Here is a 15,977-nt window from a genome sequence, read left to right on the forward strand (position 1 = left end):
TTTTGGCTAGTTTGACTAAGGATTTATCAATCTTGTTTATCCTTTCAAAGAACCAAGTGTTTCAGTGAACCTCTGTTTTATTTTTCTTTTTACTCTCAATTTCATTAATTTTAGCTCTGTTTTAATTATTTCCTCTCTTCTACTGATTTTGGATTTAGTTCTTTTTCTAGGGCCTTTAGGTGTAAAAGTAGATTATATACTTGATATTTTTCTAATTTTTTAATGGAATAACTCAAAGCTATAAACTTTCCCCTTGGAACTGCCTTCATACTGTCCCTGAGATTTTGTTATGTTGTATCTCCATTCTCATGTTTTTATTTCTCCCCTGATTTTTTCTGTCATCCAGTCCTCATTCAAAAGTGTATTATTTATTATTCAGGTATTAGAATGGTTTCTGTTTTTCATCTTGTCATTGATTTCTTATCTCTATTGCTTGTATTTGCTGAAGTTTGTTCCATGACCTAAAATATGATCTATTTTAGAGAATGTTCAACATGCTACTGATGCTATTGAGATGAAAGTGAATTCATTCGTCAGTGGAAGAAATGTTCTATAGATGTCTGTTACGTCCATTTGGTTAGTTGTATTTGTTAGTTCTAAAGAATCTTAGTTTATGTCTGGATGACATATTTAGGGGTGAGAGAGGTATGTCAGAATCACCCAGTAATATTGTATTGTGATCTATTTGATTCTTAATATTGAAAAAAGTGTTTGTGGTATAGTTAGAATCATGATTTTGGATGCTTCCCTTGACTAATTTTAGCTTTATCTGATGAGAATGGCTACCCCTGCTTGTTTTCAGTTTCCATTTGCATGGAATATCTTTTCCTTTCCTTTCATCTTCAGTCTGTAGATGTCTTTGTCTGTAAGGTGAGTCTCTTGTAGATGACATATAGTTGGGTCTTGGTTTTTAATCCAGTCTGTCAGTCTCTGTCTTCTGATGGAAAAGTTTAGATGGTTTACTTTCAGTGTTATTATAAAGACATGATTTTTTATTTCCTGCCATTGTGATTCATTTATAACTCAGACTTGATTCTCCTTTAATTGACTAGTCTACTGTAATTCATCCCTATGCTTGTTTTCATTTGATTTTTCATTTCTTCTGTATAAAATATTTCATTTGAGTATGTTTTGTAATATAGGTGTAGTGGTTATGAATTCTTTTAGCTTCTGCTTATCATGGAAGGTTTTTATCCTTTTATTCTGAAGAATAATTTTGCTATATAAATCTTTGTTGGTACACATTTTCTTTCAGGGCTTGGTATATATTATTGTAAGACTTCTTGGCTTTGGGGGTCTGGGTTGGGAAATCAGTTGAAATCCAATTGGTTTCCCTCTAAATGTGACCTTCTGTTTTTCTCTTGCAGCTTTTAAAATTCTATCTTTATTCTATATATTAGGCATTTTCATTATAATGTGTCTTGGAGAAGATATTTTTTCATTCTGCCTATTTGCAGTTCTATATACCTCATATACTTGTATTTCCATCTCCTTCCTAAGATTTGGAAATATTTCTTATATTTCATTGAAAAGATCATGAATCCCTTTAGTTTTTATTTGGGAGACTTTTATCTACCCCAGTGATTCTTAAATTTGATCTATTGATTTCTGGATATTTTGCTTATGGACTTCTAATGTCTTTTCTTTAGAGTTGACTTTATTTTTAAGATTATATACTTTGTCTTTGAGGCCTGAAAATCTTATTTTTAAAGTTGTCTAATCTCTGGATGATTCTTTGTGTTGAATTTTTGAATTTATTTATTGAGTCTTTTATTTCCAGGATTTTCATTTGGTTCTTTTTCAGAATCTCTCTGTTGAAATGATCTTTCACTTCCTGCATTTTCTCATTTTACTTTTTATATCTTCTTTTAGCTCAACGAACATTTTAACTGAGCTTTCTAAATTCTTTCTCCAACATTCCTTCACTATGGTGTTGATGAAGTCAGTTATTGAAGTGATAGAGACTGTTTGTTATTGCTTGTTTGTCCGCCCATCCATTGGGATGATTATTACTGCTTTTTTTATGCAAGGTACTATTTCCTGAGCATTTTTCTTCAGAGTCCTGGCCGGTGAATATCCAGGTATTGATACTTCCACTCAGTTTATGTCCTCTGCTATTCCCAGTATCATACACTTTGAGAGAATACCCCGAACTCTATTTATTACAATCACTTCAGAGCAAAGCCATATACTGTTGGACCTCATGAAAAATGAAAAACTTGTTACTACTGTTCTCCATAGTTCTTCTAATCAAGGTATAAACATGTCTTAAAGTTTTGGAATTGGTTGAAAAATTATACTTAATAAAGTAAAATTGCTATAACATTATATAGGTACTGAAAAGGGAAGAAATAAAAATTGGACAAAAGAAGAGAAAAAAAGAATAATATACAACAAGGTTAAAAGAAGAAAAAAATGGAGGGTTGGGTTTGGGGCAGTAGCAAGTAATGTAAGAGGGAAAAAAGTGATAAAAGGACCAAATTTAAACCTGAGCTAGGAAAACAAGGGTAGAATGATTACAATCAATGTTTTAAAGCATTGTAAGAAATACAATCAAATAGGTTGAAAGCACAATAATGGGTACTAGGGTAACAACTATCAAATCAAAATGAAGAATGATACAGATGGGATAGGATCAAAGTTGATGTTAGAGCTAATTATAATGAACCATGCCAAGGTGAAGAAAATTCTTATTGAGTCTTTGTTTGGATTTCATTAGAATTTGGGATTTTTAGAACATGTCCATCATTCTTTGACTTTGATTTCTCCCAGAGAAGATGGGGCACAGGACCCATGCCACTAGATGCTATAGACCTTCCACTAGCCTGTTCTTAGTTCCCAGCCCAGAGGCCGTAAGAATGACTGCTCGGAGGGTGTGATGATGTATTTGTTGGTTGTTTGTGATGTGCACAGGAATTCAGGATGCAAGGCTTCATGCTGTTGTCTGATAACTGTGCATCACCATGTGTCCACTCCCCTCCACAGGGTCCTCTTCAAACTGGGTTCAGTCCTCAGCACATATAAAAATAAATAAATGAAATAAAGTTATAAAAAATGGTTATAGTATTTTAAAAAATCTTTTTTAAAAATTATTCTGAAAAGGAAGCCTGTGTCTTCATGAAAAAGCAGAGCAGTCCATGTTACAAAAAAAGATTAGCACTCAAATATTATTGTGAGTGATTTGCAATAGGTATGCCAGTCACCTAAACATTTGAGAGGACTTTGACTTCAAAACTGTACTGTATCAAAAGTTATTGATTCAAAGAAAATACTTTATAACACTATGTTACTGTTCCTATTATCTAGAGGAATTCACATATATTGGTGGTGTTTTTTATAATGACACATGACTCTGGAATAAAACGGTCAAGAAAGGCAAATCTGCATGGACACAGTGGTCTTCTGTGTAGCCTAACTTGACACACTTTCTTAGGGAGAGAATAGTCTCACTCAGGAGAATAGAACTCTAATCTGTTTTATTTATTTTTACATTCTGATTTTTCCCTTCACTTAGAAATTTCAAAGATCAGTATTGATAGTTCATTATTACACTAAAAAAAAAATCACAAAAAATTGGTGTAAGCAAATGGCTTTAGTAAAAATGAATTTTTAGGGGAAGAGGGAAGAACAGAAGTTCAATAGATTAGACAAAGGTGAATGAAAGGAAGAAAGATGGGATTGCACTAGGAAAGACAGTAGAATAAATCTAACATAAATTTCGTATGTATACATATGAAAATACCCAAGCAAATCCCACCATCATGCCCATACACAAGACTGTGATCGTAATTAGAATATGTCTCTTGCTTATATAATTAATTTTATCAAAATAGATTCTACTGTCATGTATAACTAAGAAGAACTAATAAAATTTAAAAACAATAAAAATGGATTTTTATGATGAATGAACTTTTAATTCCAAGATATTTTATTGTTAAAGTTTTCCCCAAAATTGCATTATAAGTGTGTCTGTTCAAGCTTTCTTTTATCAGGCCTCACTGTGTAGGATCTTAACTTTTGTACCATTGGCAATTAAAAAGCAGATAATAAAACGTCAAAGATAGGAAGACGGTACCAGAATTTTGTCAACGGGGGTTGTCATTTCCAGGGAGTCACACTTACTCCACTTTTTAAAATCACTTAGGTTTCAATAAGCATTTGGTTAGATTATTATAACATTTCTAAAAATAGGAATTTTCAGTGTTAGTTTTTATAACAAAAACTGCAATATTTAGGAATGTTTCCTTTTTTTCTTTAAATAATGAATGTTGGGGAATAAAGAAAGGTGGTTGGGAACAACTCTTAGGTACACATGAATGAGTTTACAAATTTCTTTAAACCATTGCAGTAAGCCCCTGCCCCCTGCTCTGCTGGCAATGAAGGAAATAAAAAGGTAGAGTTGAGTGCTACTGAAAAGAGCTAACCAACTACCTAAAAGGAATGTTTTAAGGCCTAACAGTAACAAAGAAAATTTGTAGACCCAAGCTCCTACTTTCCATATATAAAAATAGCAAAGTGGGGGTGGGGTGTGTTACTCTGGCATCCTTTTGCATGCTAAATTCAAAAATGTAAATACATTAGTAAAAGGAAAAATTTTTATTTCTCTTTTGGTGTCTATTTATTGTGTGAAGCTAGAGTCGAGCATAACGCACAGGTGGTTTAAAATGCTTCTCTGCCATCTGAGATCTCGGCTTGCCAGGGTATAGATGGGGATGTCACTTTAGGGAATTGGGCTTATTCAGTATGTAAAATGAGGCTGGCATTGGTTCAGAGGTTTTGTCTGTGTCTTTACCCAATTAACCATGTTTTTGCTTCCTTTTTTTTTTAAACTTCTAAATTTTCTTTTTTGAAGTTTTAATCTATATTGGTATATAGATGAGAATTACCTAAATTTTTCTGCCAATTGGTCTAATATTTTTAACACTTAGTATTCATAACATAATGTATATTTCCTATTAAAATACATAGAAATTATTAGTTCATACCAGAGATCATTTTAATCCTGGTACTAAAATAATATTCTAATTTACAACCAAGTTACAAAGATTTATATTTTTTTGATTAAGAATCTTTATTAATTTGATGAGTACATTGTATTCATATGATTTGGATTTTGTAAAACTGTTTAAAGATATTACAGGTTTTATTTTTCCAAATCTGATGTTGATTTTTTATCAAGTATTTAAAATTAACTCATAGTACAGGTTTAAAAAGGAAATAGTGACTTATGGCCCAATATATTATTAGTATATAACTATTATACCAGTGTACATTTTTTGTAAAATGAACATTGTCCTCAATCACAAGTAGTATAAGAGAACCAATTCTTGAATAAATAACAGAAGAAAATAAGATACAAAGTCTGGGTTTGGCAGCAAAACCCAAACAATACCACTTATTGGTGTGTGTGTATGTGTTTTAATCAGAAGAATTTTGTGAGTCTGTAGGATTATAATGTCTGCCTTTTTGATTCACCATGTCACTGTATCTATATTTAATGACGAGGGCAGTATGTGTCAATAAGAGACAGAAATGGGGAGACCTTTGTGAACCCTCTAGCAATCAGTGAATATCAGACCACAGATTTCCCCAGCTTTAATTACAGGCAAAAGAAAAGAAAATTAGCATTTTAATATAGAAATATCTTAGGCTTTAGGAGAATTATGATAAATCTAATGTTGCCTAGTGAACCAAAGAGGAGATATTACAACAAACTGTCTCCTTAGGAATATTTGTTTAAATAAAGGCAACAATACTTCATCCTTATCTTTTTTGGATAATTATTGCTATTTCAGGCTGTTCTTTGTTTCAGGTTTAAAATACTTTAGTTTTATTTATTTATTTTTTTAAGTAATTGGCAGTGTTTGTTTTCTATAAAACTACAAGAAGAGAAAAATTCTGTTTGCTTGGCACTAACAAGATAATTATTTTAGGGAGAATTTTTGCTCTCCAGCTCCAGTTCACTCGTGCCATGGCATCCCTGCACTTGGAAGCATTTAGGTTATCTCATTTCAGTTACAGCGTATTAAACTAACTCCTCTTCCATGGCTGAGGTTTGCCCACCTGTCTCCCCTAAAACACCTGCAACATATGTTTGCATAACCCTGTAATGCTTTGCCTTTGGGGTCCTGAGAAATTCCCCCAGAGCTTTTTGCTTATAAACAGCTGAGCAATTCGTTTTTCTAATGATGGTTGCTTTTCCCGCAGCATTGAGGCAATAGCATATTCACTAAAGTAAGGGTCTCATTTTTCATCAAAGAGGAATAGTCAACATATTTTTACAGTTCTGTTTCTCCTTTTGAGCCTTATTTTCCCCCTTTTCTCATCTGACATGCTATAAAAATTAAGGGCTAGTAGCAAGATATTAGGGAAAAGAAAACTAAGTAATTTATTTGTCAGATATTTTCTTCATGCTAAACACATATTACTCTGCAAATATAAATAGTCTTTTCTATTAAGTACTCAAAGAACTTTGTCATTTTAACTCAAAGTAAAAATAATGACCAATAAATTATAAAATGATAATTTGGGCGTATTTCAGGAAATCATTGATAATTATAATCTCATAAACTGGCAAATACTGCATTAATAGCATGGTATGATTGTATACCTTTTTAAAAATTTGTAAATGCATGCCCTCTTAATTCCCAGAAATCTGACAACCTTTTCTCCCACATATGAGATCCAGTGTGCATGATATATTTTCTAAATATGTGTTTTTGCTTTAAAAATGTATGGCAAATTTATGATTATCAGAAATGGAAAACATCACTCTCTGCCCTTTTGAAATGCTGTATTTTAGGTTGTCAGTGCTCACTGATATCAATATGACTATAGCTTCTTTTTCATAGTGTTTTTATCAAGTGCCTGGCACTGTGCTGTGCTTTAGATTTTTATACTGTCACTTAATCCTTGGTACAGTTTTGCAGATGATAAAACTAGATCTAGGAATGTAATTAACCCCTCCCAGTCACTCAGCTGATAATGGTGGAGTATGAGTCTAACCCTGTCCCTCTAAAGCAGATGAGCAATGTTATGTCTACTCCAGTGCTTTTGTTTTCAATATAAACTTTAACATGGCATCATCTCTTACCAATACCTTAATACATGAAGCTCAGTATCACTGGAATTGCTTTTCCTCTCCTCTTTTCAGTTCCATATGTATGCATAAATAGCCAACTCTTTGAACAATCCTGTGCTATTCAAAGAAGGATGAATATTTTAGGTTCCTTTCCTTCTGAAATTTCTGTATGTAGATTTAAAGGGAGATTATCTTCAAATGAAGTACAGGAGTTGGCCTCAATCCAGGAAGTACTGTTCGCAAAGACCTTTTTGGGTGAGTTGGATTTCACCAGTCTCAGAACAAGGAATAGCATCATATACCATCTTGTAATTAATTGTACTTCTTTCAGCATCCTATAGTAGTTATTCTTACTGTGAATTAGCACTTGAATATTTTACAGTACCATAACAAAGTGAGTTTGAACTTAAAGTATTGAAATGTTGCCCTCAAAACTTTTAAGATGCTCCCCAAGATCCACTCTCTTCATGCCAGGAGTTGGGTTTTGCAGCACTCTTTTATTGGCATAAAATATGATGCTGGAGAGAAGCCAAGATTGATGATTTACTTCAGTACTCCCAGCTACTCAGGAGGCTGAGGCAGGAGGATCACAAGTTTTCAAGCCAGCCTCAGCAACTTAGCCAGGCCCTTTCTCAGAAACAGAATTATTAAAAAGGGCTAAAGATTTAACTGAGTGGAAGAGTGTTTGCCTAGCATGTGTGAAGCTCTAGGTTCAATCCCCAGTACCACAAATACTACTAAAAATAATAATAAAATGCTAATGAAGAAGCTTTCAAAAGAACTCCAACAACTTTAATGGAGATGAACTGAATATTTGGGAAGTTATCTTGCTGAAGTCTTTCTAGAAGACCTGCCTCAAGCATCATGTCTGGTCTAGGAAAGGCGTGGTAACCTTCAGTGGGGCGTGAAGTTATCATTTCTGCATTTGTATGTATGGTGATGTAAATGTTCCATGTCTTAGCTTATGATTGCTTTTCTTCTATAAACAGACCAATACAAATTCTGTAAGATAACTATTACCATTTTGTTATCTTTCTTCCAAAGGAAAATTCACCAAAACAAAAACATTCTTTAAAAATGTACATTGGTTTGGAAATGTTTATTGTGGCCAGAAATTCTGACTGTGAAAATGGGTTTAAAAAGACATGATATTGGACTGGGGTTGTAGCTCAATGATAGAGTGCTTGCCTAGCATGGGTGAGACACTGGGTTCCATCCTCGGCACCACATAAAAAACAAATAAATAAAAACAAAAGTTAAATTATTTTAAAAACATATTAAAGATGTAAATGTGTTTTTCACAATGAGAAATTACTGCTCTTTTGTGGGAACTGGTCTTCCTAACATATGTATGTGGAATTCTAGTGACTCATATTTTAGAGGAAAATTTCAGATCTTTAAAGATTAGAAAGAAAAACTGTTAAATTATAAAATTTTATTTGAAAAAATCCTTTAAAATAAGAAAAGCAAGAACCTCCTTACTTTTAAAAATATTTCAAGCTGCATAAAGTTAAAATTTTGTTCATCTAATCTCATCCCCCTAAGGAAACATTTTCATTTGGTACATAATCCCAGTTGTTTATCCATTTACCTACATGTATTCATTTCTATGTGTATTCTTAACAATTATTTGAACTTATTTTAATTTTTTTTGTTCATGTGAGAAGGTATTCCAAAATTTCTTGACTTTTTAGAACCTTATTCATAAATGATAAAGCCATCAATTAAAAAAAAGACTTGTAGGTAATTTGAAGAACCATCAGTGATGAATCTCAATGCTTAAAAGTATCCATACCCTTTTTATTGTTCATGTCCTTGTGTTGATTTTTACAATTAGTGTGGTTTCTTGATACTTCAGACATTTAACTCTGTATTGACCAATACAGTAGTCACAAAACACATGTGACTTACTGTATTTGAAGTGGTTATAGTCAAAGCTGAGATCTGCTTTAAGTTTAAAATACACACTAGATTTCAAAGCCTTTGTACAAACAAAAGAATGTGAAGTATCTCATTAATAAAGTTTTATAGTGATCACATGGTGATGTTTTTAACATACCTAATTAAGTACTGCATTTAATTTCACCTGTTCCCTTTTTCTTTTTTTCATTGTGGCTGCTATAAAATTTTAAATTACAAATGAAGTTTGTATAACCCACATTATATTTATGTGGAATAGTGCTGGTCTAGATTATCTATATATATGTAGATTTATGTTTTAGAAATAATATCTTCTCTCAACAGAAAACTGTATTAAATAACTTTCAACAGTAACTCTGATTTTATTTTTTTTCACATTTCATATGCTGTTTTCAGCATCATCTTTTGATTCTTTCTGTTGTTGTTTCCAGTACAGTGGTGCTTTACCTCTCCCTTTCCTACCAGTATTCTCCTAGGAATTTAAATAGGTCTCTGTGAAAGCAATACTTGAGCTTCATTCATATGTTCAAGTTAAATTACTATTCCTAATAATCACTTTAAGTGCTTAGGTGAATCAACACTTCCTGTCTTGAATTGCTTGTTTTTTCTTCATAAAGATGTTTAAAAAAAAAAAAAAAAAAAACTGCTCCATGCAATTCCTTCTTTATTTTCTTGCAAAAAGTAGCATAATCCTTTATTAGTTTGTTGGACATTAGAGAAGAAAAGCTTTTTATATTAGTAAAAATAAAATGTATTTCCAGGTACTGAGAATAAAGAGTAGAATTAGTCATGCATGATTGTCCTTATAAGTTAATTTTTAAAATAAATCATGAATGCACTGTCAGTCTGCCAGTGGCTTTAACCTCTGTTTTATTTTCCCATTATACTTGGGTCCAGGTTGTCATCAGTTACCACGAGGAAACCTATGTAATTCCTAGAGAGAGAAAAGTTGCACTGTTAGATTTAATAGTATGGTAGTCATGGAAGCATCAGTTATCTTCATCAAGGCAATTCAGATTTGATTATTATAGAACTGTGTTGAATACCAAACCAGTAGAGTAGTAGCTGGAGCTAAATCAAGGGATTGTCGTTTTTGTCAGATGATTAGGGCTGGCTTGGAAGAGATATGAAAGGGTTGAGCTGTGTAAATATTCTCTTTTCAGCAGAAAAAGAAAAGGTCCATCATGGTCATTAAGATGCAGCTTGTTAGCTTGATGAATTTCAAACTATTTAACCTTAGCAATTACATCCCCCTCTTTTCCCCATGCCTACATGCAAGTATATCAGTGCTTTGGGATTATGCCTCCAAGGCTTGATATCTAAGCATATCAGTAATTTCTATTAAGATAAAATACAGCCTTTCTGTGTCTAGATAGATTTCTCAAAGGACAGAGTATGCTGTGGTTCAAAAACCTAATTATTACTTGAATTACATATTCAGGTAAACATTAGAATACTTTTTCTAAGGTTTTAAAAAATTTTAAAGAAAATGTAATTTTATATTTTAGAGATGATAGTATTTGTTTAAATCATACTGTAAATGTTAAGTTTTGTAAAGTAGAAGTATATTTAATTTTTACTTGATACATTTAAATAATTAACACAGTTAAGCAGTAGCAACACATTTAAATAGGCACGCTTAACCTAATGATTCAAGGACATTTCTGTGATGTTATAAATAATATTAAATGCCAGACAAGGCAATGTTCTTGCTGCTTTTAAAATGTGCACGGGTCAATTTGCATCAGTCACTTTATTTTTGTCTTTTATTATTTCCAGTACCTGACATATTTTAAGGACTTATTAAACTCAAAAATAAGAAGAAATGACATAGAAATTGCTAACTTTAAAAGAATCCTTAAATTCTGAAATAACTCATTTATTCTGGATGAAGAAGGACTCAGGGTGCCATCTAGTGGGCATACTTAACATTCTGGCCAACAAAAACTAATGTTTATTTGCTCTTCCTTCAAAATGAGTTTTCTCAAGACCTTTAGCACAGTTTGTGCTTGTGTTATATCCCATAGTTTCTCAGTTTTCGTATCATTTTATATCATAAAAGTCATACTTGAAAGTGATCAAAATCATCAAAAATAAATGGAAGAAATAAATCTATTTGAACTATAAGGCAGGCAAAAATAAAAATATGTTAAAGATTTCAGTTTTAATCAGGACTAAGATCGGTTAAGGAAGAATTTGAAAAGTAAAAACAAAACCCAAGCATGCTAATTATTAAACTTCATCATTATATGTATTTTTTCTTAAGGAATGTAAAAATGATCATTTCTGTCCTTTTACATGTTACTGAATAATTTAAATAGCTTTATACATTTTTAACTTATTGCTTTTTTTTTTTCTTTTAGAAAAATCCAAGACCTGTGACTTATCAATTCCATCCCAATCTAGATTATTACAAAGCACGGGGAGCAGACCTTATGAACAAAAGCCGGTAAGTCTCCTTCCTCTGATGACAGCTAAAAATCACAAACATAATCTCAGATGTCATCAGGAAATTTTACATATTTGCAGAAATTTATTTTCCAGACTTGAGCATATCAATGGTTAATGTGTGTAATGAATCTTCGTTAAATAAATTGTGTAAGGCATAAGAAAATGGTATATTTTTATGTCAGTGGTAAGATGAAAAATTAAATAAATGTAAGAGTACTTGTTATAATTTGAAGTTAGGGAACTTCATTTTTCTAACACTAATAAACCTGAATAAATTGTGCCTACTTGGTATAATCTCTTTCTAGATCCTTGCTGTTGATTGAAAAGAGGCAGTTGTATAATATATTTTTTAAATTATTTCAGTAACAAAATTAAAATTGGGTTTCCCAACTGTCTTTAGAACTACACAATAAGCTTATAAATGCATCTTGTGTGTGCATTTGTGATTGCATACATAGAAATTTTAAGGGTCACTGTAGGAATAAAAAACATTAAAATCGTACTTTTTAAAGAAATTAACATTGGCATAAAGGGTTGATGAACAGTTTTGTTCTTTCATAATACCATACTCAAATGTCTCAAGAGTTAACTTGTCAAACCGGAACCATTTCAAATTAGAATGTAATTTCAAAGTTTACTCTGAAAGACTAAAATGTTAGTAATGATAAATGCTGCCTCGTTGACCGAACTTTCTTCCTTAAACATTTTGCCTGTGTTTGCTAGCTTTTCTTCAGTAGAATTCCAACAGCCTAAGTTTACATTTATGGAGTATGTATACCCAGTGTGTTCTGCTTAAGGAGGGTTGAAATACCTGCCACTTAAGAACTCATAGTCCAAGGGGTAAGAAGTTTACAACAAAGTGGCTTAATGTTAAATTTAAAATATGAATCCTGTTGTAACAATAAAAACAGTGTAATGTTAATATAAAATTACCCAGCCTTGATTGAAATCTGTCCCATATTTTTACACCAATTATAAGACCAGTTCCACAACCCATGAGACTTCTCTGAAGCTCTTCTGTTTGTTCATTTCATCTGAGTCTTGTTTCACAAATAGAAAACTGTTCCCTTAATTCAGCAATTTTTTATTGAGTGCCAGATTCTGATTATTTTAGGCATGGGAGATGCCCAGTAAACAAATCATACACAAACCCCTGCCTTCAGGAATCTTAGTCTATTTATTTGCTTCAGGATCTCAAGCTTATTTGCCTTTTGTATATTTAAAAGAAAAAAGTATTTTAGGTTTTTTTGTTATGTGAGATCTTCCTGCTGAAGTCCCTTCTTCTCCACTCTCTGCCAAATTAATTTGCACTAAATAGAGAAATATCAGTTTACAGTAGATCATGTCACGCCTCCAGGCAAACCCCTCCAAAAGCTTCCTGTTGCCATTGATGATCCAGTCTTCTTCAGGTGACCCTTCTCAGTCTTTCTGAATTATCTCCTTCTAGTCTCCCTTTTCTTCCTATGCCACAACCTCATTGGCCCTCTGTTTTTTGTGCTTGTTTGGGACCTCTGCACTTAACTTTTGCCTCCTGCTAGAACTCTCCTCCCACCCCCATCTTCCCATGCCTCTTCCTGGTTTAGAGCTCTACCCAACTATCTTCTCAAAGAGGCCACTACTGTACCAACCTCCCTGCCTGTCTTCTCCCCATTCAGTATCCTATTGCTCAGTTTTATTTTCTTCATAGCATTCATCACTAACAGAAATTATGTAATTTATTTTTGGATTTATCATGTTTCCCCAATTTTTCCATAAAACCAAAGCCACCTGATGTCAGGCATTTTGTCTTATTCACCACTTCATGGCATCTAGCAGTGCCTAGTAGAGGGAAGACATTTAGCAAATGCTTTATGTATTTTTTTATTTTTTAATTTTTAACATGTTTTTCTCCCAGAGAAAATGGACTGTACCTTTCCTTTCTCCCCTTCTTGGTTTTATTTTCTTCTGTTTAGCCTGCTCTCCCTGCATTTTTCCTCCACAAAATGTTGGTTCTTTTTTTACATATTTCCTAGTAAGCACATTTCCTTGTTGCCACATTATTTGTACAGTTTACTTGATGGTTGGAAGAAAGGTTTTTCATCATCTCTTGTAATTTTGAAGCTTGAAATTGAGACAAATGAAATTAATTTGTGAAGCAGAAGACATCATAGATAAGTGAGCAAGAAAAGAGTTAATAGATAGTATTGGGAAAACTGGCAAATATTTGAAAAGATGTCAGTTTTTACCATACACCAAAATAAAATCCAAAGTGCACTCAAGCCAACTTAGAAATAAAATGCAAGTGCCTAAAAGGAATTTAACAGGTATTTCACAGAAGAAGAAATAGGATTAGTCAACAAATATATGAAAAAATGTTCAACATCTCTAGCAATTAGAGTAATACAAATTAAAACTACACTGAGATTTCATCTCACTCCAGAATGGCAATTATCAAGAATACATGTAAAAATAAATGGTAGTGAGGATATGGGGAAAGGTACACTCATACATTGCTGGTGGGACTGCAAATTGGTGCAGTCACTCTGGAAGGCACTATGGAGATTCCTCAAAAAACTTGGAATGGAGCCACCATTTGATCCAGTTATCCCACTCCTCAGCATGTACCCAAAGGATCAGCATACCACAGTATCGCAGCCATGTCAACGTTTATAGCAGCTCTATTCACCATACCTAAGCTTTGGAACCAACCAAGGTACCCTTCAACAGATAATGGATAAAGAAAATGTATATATACACAGGAGAATAATACTCAGTCATAAAGAAGGATGAAACATGGCATTTGCCAGTAAATGGATAGAACTGGAGACTATCTTGCTAAGTGAAATAAACCAATTCCTAAAAACCAGAGGCCAAATGTTCTCTCTGATATGCGGATGCTAACTCACAATAAGGGGCAGGGTAAGAATAAAAGTTCCCTGGATTAGACAAAAGGGAATGGAGAGGGAATGGAAATAAGAAAGACAGTAGAATGAATTGGACAAAACTGTCCTACATTCATGTATAAATACACAACCAGTGTTACTCCACATCGTGTACAAACATAAGAATGGGAAGTTATAGCCCTTGTGTGTATAATGAGCCAAATTACATTATCACATATATCTAAAAAGAACAAATTAAAAAATACAAGTGCATTTCACTGACATTTACTTGGAGAGTTTTTAACCTTAATAGTAATGAGGAAAATTACAAAGGAAATGACTAGGAGACTTCACTATACAACAAATATTTTAAGTAGGTACATTTAAAATAATCTGAATCATATGACAAATAGAAAATTTGGAAAGTATTTGTCGTGGTTGTTACTGGCAAAGTATAAAATCATGAATGTAAGAGGAATATGTGCAGTTCAGTAACACAGGGTCCTGCATCAGTGTCCCTTCTATCTCATGCTATGCTTTATTGGATCCTCCTTCTGTTCCTCTCAATAGAGGAACTTCTCCCCCAGGCTTCTTTTCCTCCCTACCTATACTCATTCTCTAGACGACCTCAGCTTGGTTCCTTACTTTACATATTACTTATGACTGAAGGGTCTTTAATTTATGTCTTCAGTTTCACCCTTTCCTTTGAACTTGGGACTCATACATTTCACTACTTGTTCCTCTTAGATGTCCCATATGCACCTCAACTTTAATACTTTGCAGAGTGAACTCTTGATTTTACCCTCACACCCATAAATCCCTTATTCCCCCAGTGTTTCCTATCACAATAAATAGCACCACCCACTCGCCTTAGAATTATCTTTGACTCCTTTTTCTCTCACATCACACATCAAATCCATCAGCAGATCTGCTTCAAAATACATCCTGAAGCAAATAACTTTTCTCTCTACTGTACTACCAAGTCATCATATCATTGCTCATCTCACTTCTAGTCTCCTTGCTAGTCTGCTGTTTCCTCTTATAGACCTCTCTTCCACCTCACAGCCAAACCAAGGTAAATGCACAGAGCCCTTCTATGACTTCCTAAAATACTATGACAAAATCCAAAGCCTTTTTGAGGGCCTTCAAGATAGACCTTTGCTGGTGTAGCCTCCTGTTCTCTCCAACCTCATTTTCTACCACTGCTGTGGTGAAGGTCCTTGGGTATCCTTAGTCACCAGTCAAGAGATACAGGCTTGATCATCTTGCCAAACATTTCTTCCACCTTTCTATATAGGCCTTATAGTCATCATATTATTGCCTTGTTTGCCATGGTCTACTCCTTTATCTGCAATGAAAAAACATTATCACCAGGCAGCCTTTGGTAAAGTCCCTGTTTAACTATTTAAGGCCTAAGTTGCTTTTGCCAGCTTGGCCCCTCAGCCATAATTGACCATGTCGCTACTTTCTTCACTGTTTGTAGATTATTATAGAGTGGGTGCATTGGATCTGAATAACAAGAAGGGAAGTGGAGATGATCCAGAGGGAATATATTAACTCACGGGGAAAACCCCCAGTAGCAATTGGGAAGTAGAAATTAGATAAGGGAGTGCAGACACCTGGAAAATAAAGATCTGATACCTGGTACATGTGTGGCAATGGAC

The 15,977-nt window shown here is 33.4% G+C and overlaps 1 protein-coding gene across 1 annotated transcript in view; it reads left to right on the top strand.

The window, feature by feature from the left end:
• The window catches only part of Tbc1d5 (TBC1 domain family member 5), a 536,784-nt gene that overhangs the window by 442,080 nt on the left and 78,727 nt on the right, over positions 1-15,977 (top strand). Inside the window, 1 exon segment of the mRNA XM_047531151.1 lies at positions 11,365-11,450. Within this exon segment, the coding sequence (XP_047387107.1) occupies positions 11,365-11,450 (86 nt within the window).

This window comes from Sciurus carolinensis, chromosome 17, assembly GCF_902686445.1.
Source record: "Sciurus carolinensis chromosome 17, mSciCar1.2, whole genome shotgun sequence".
NCBI classification, from domain to species: domain Eukaryota; kingdom Metazoa; phylum Chordata; class Mammalia; order Rodentia; family Sciuridae; genus Sciurus; species Sciurus carolinensis.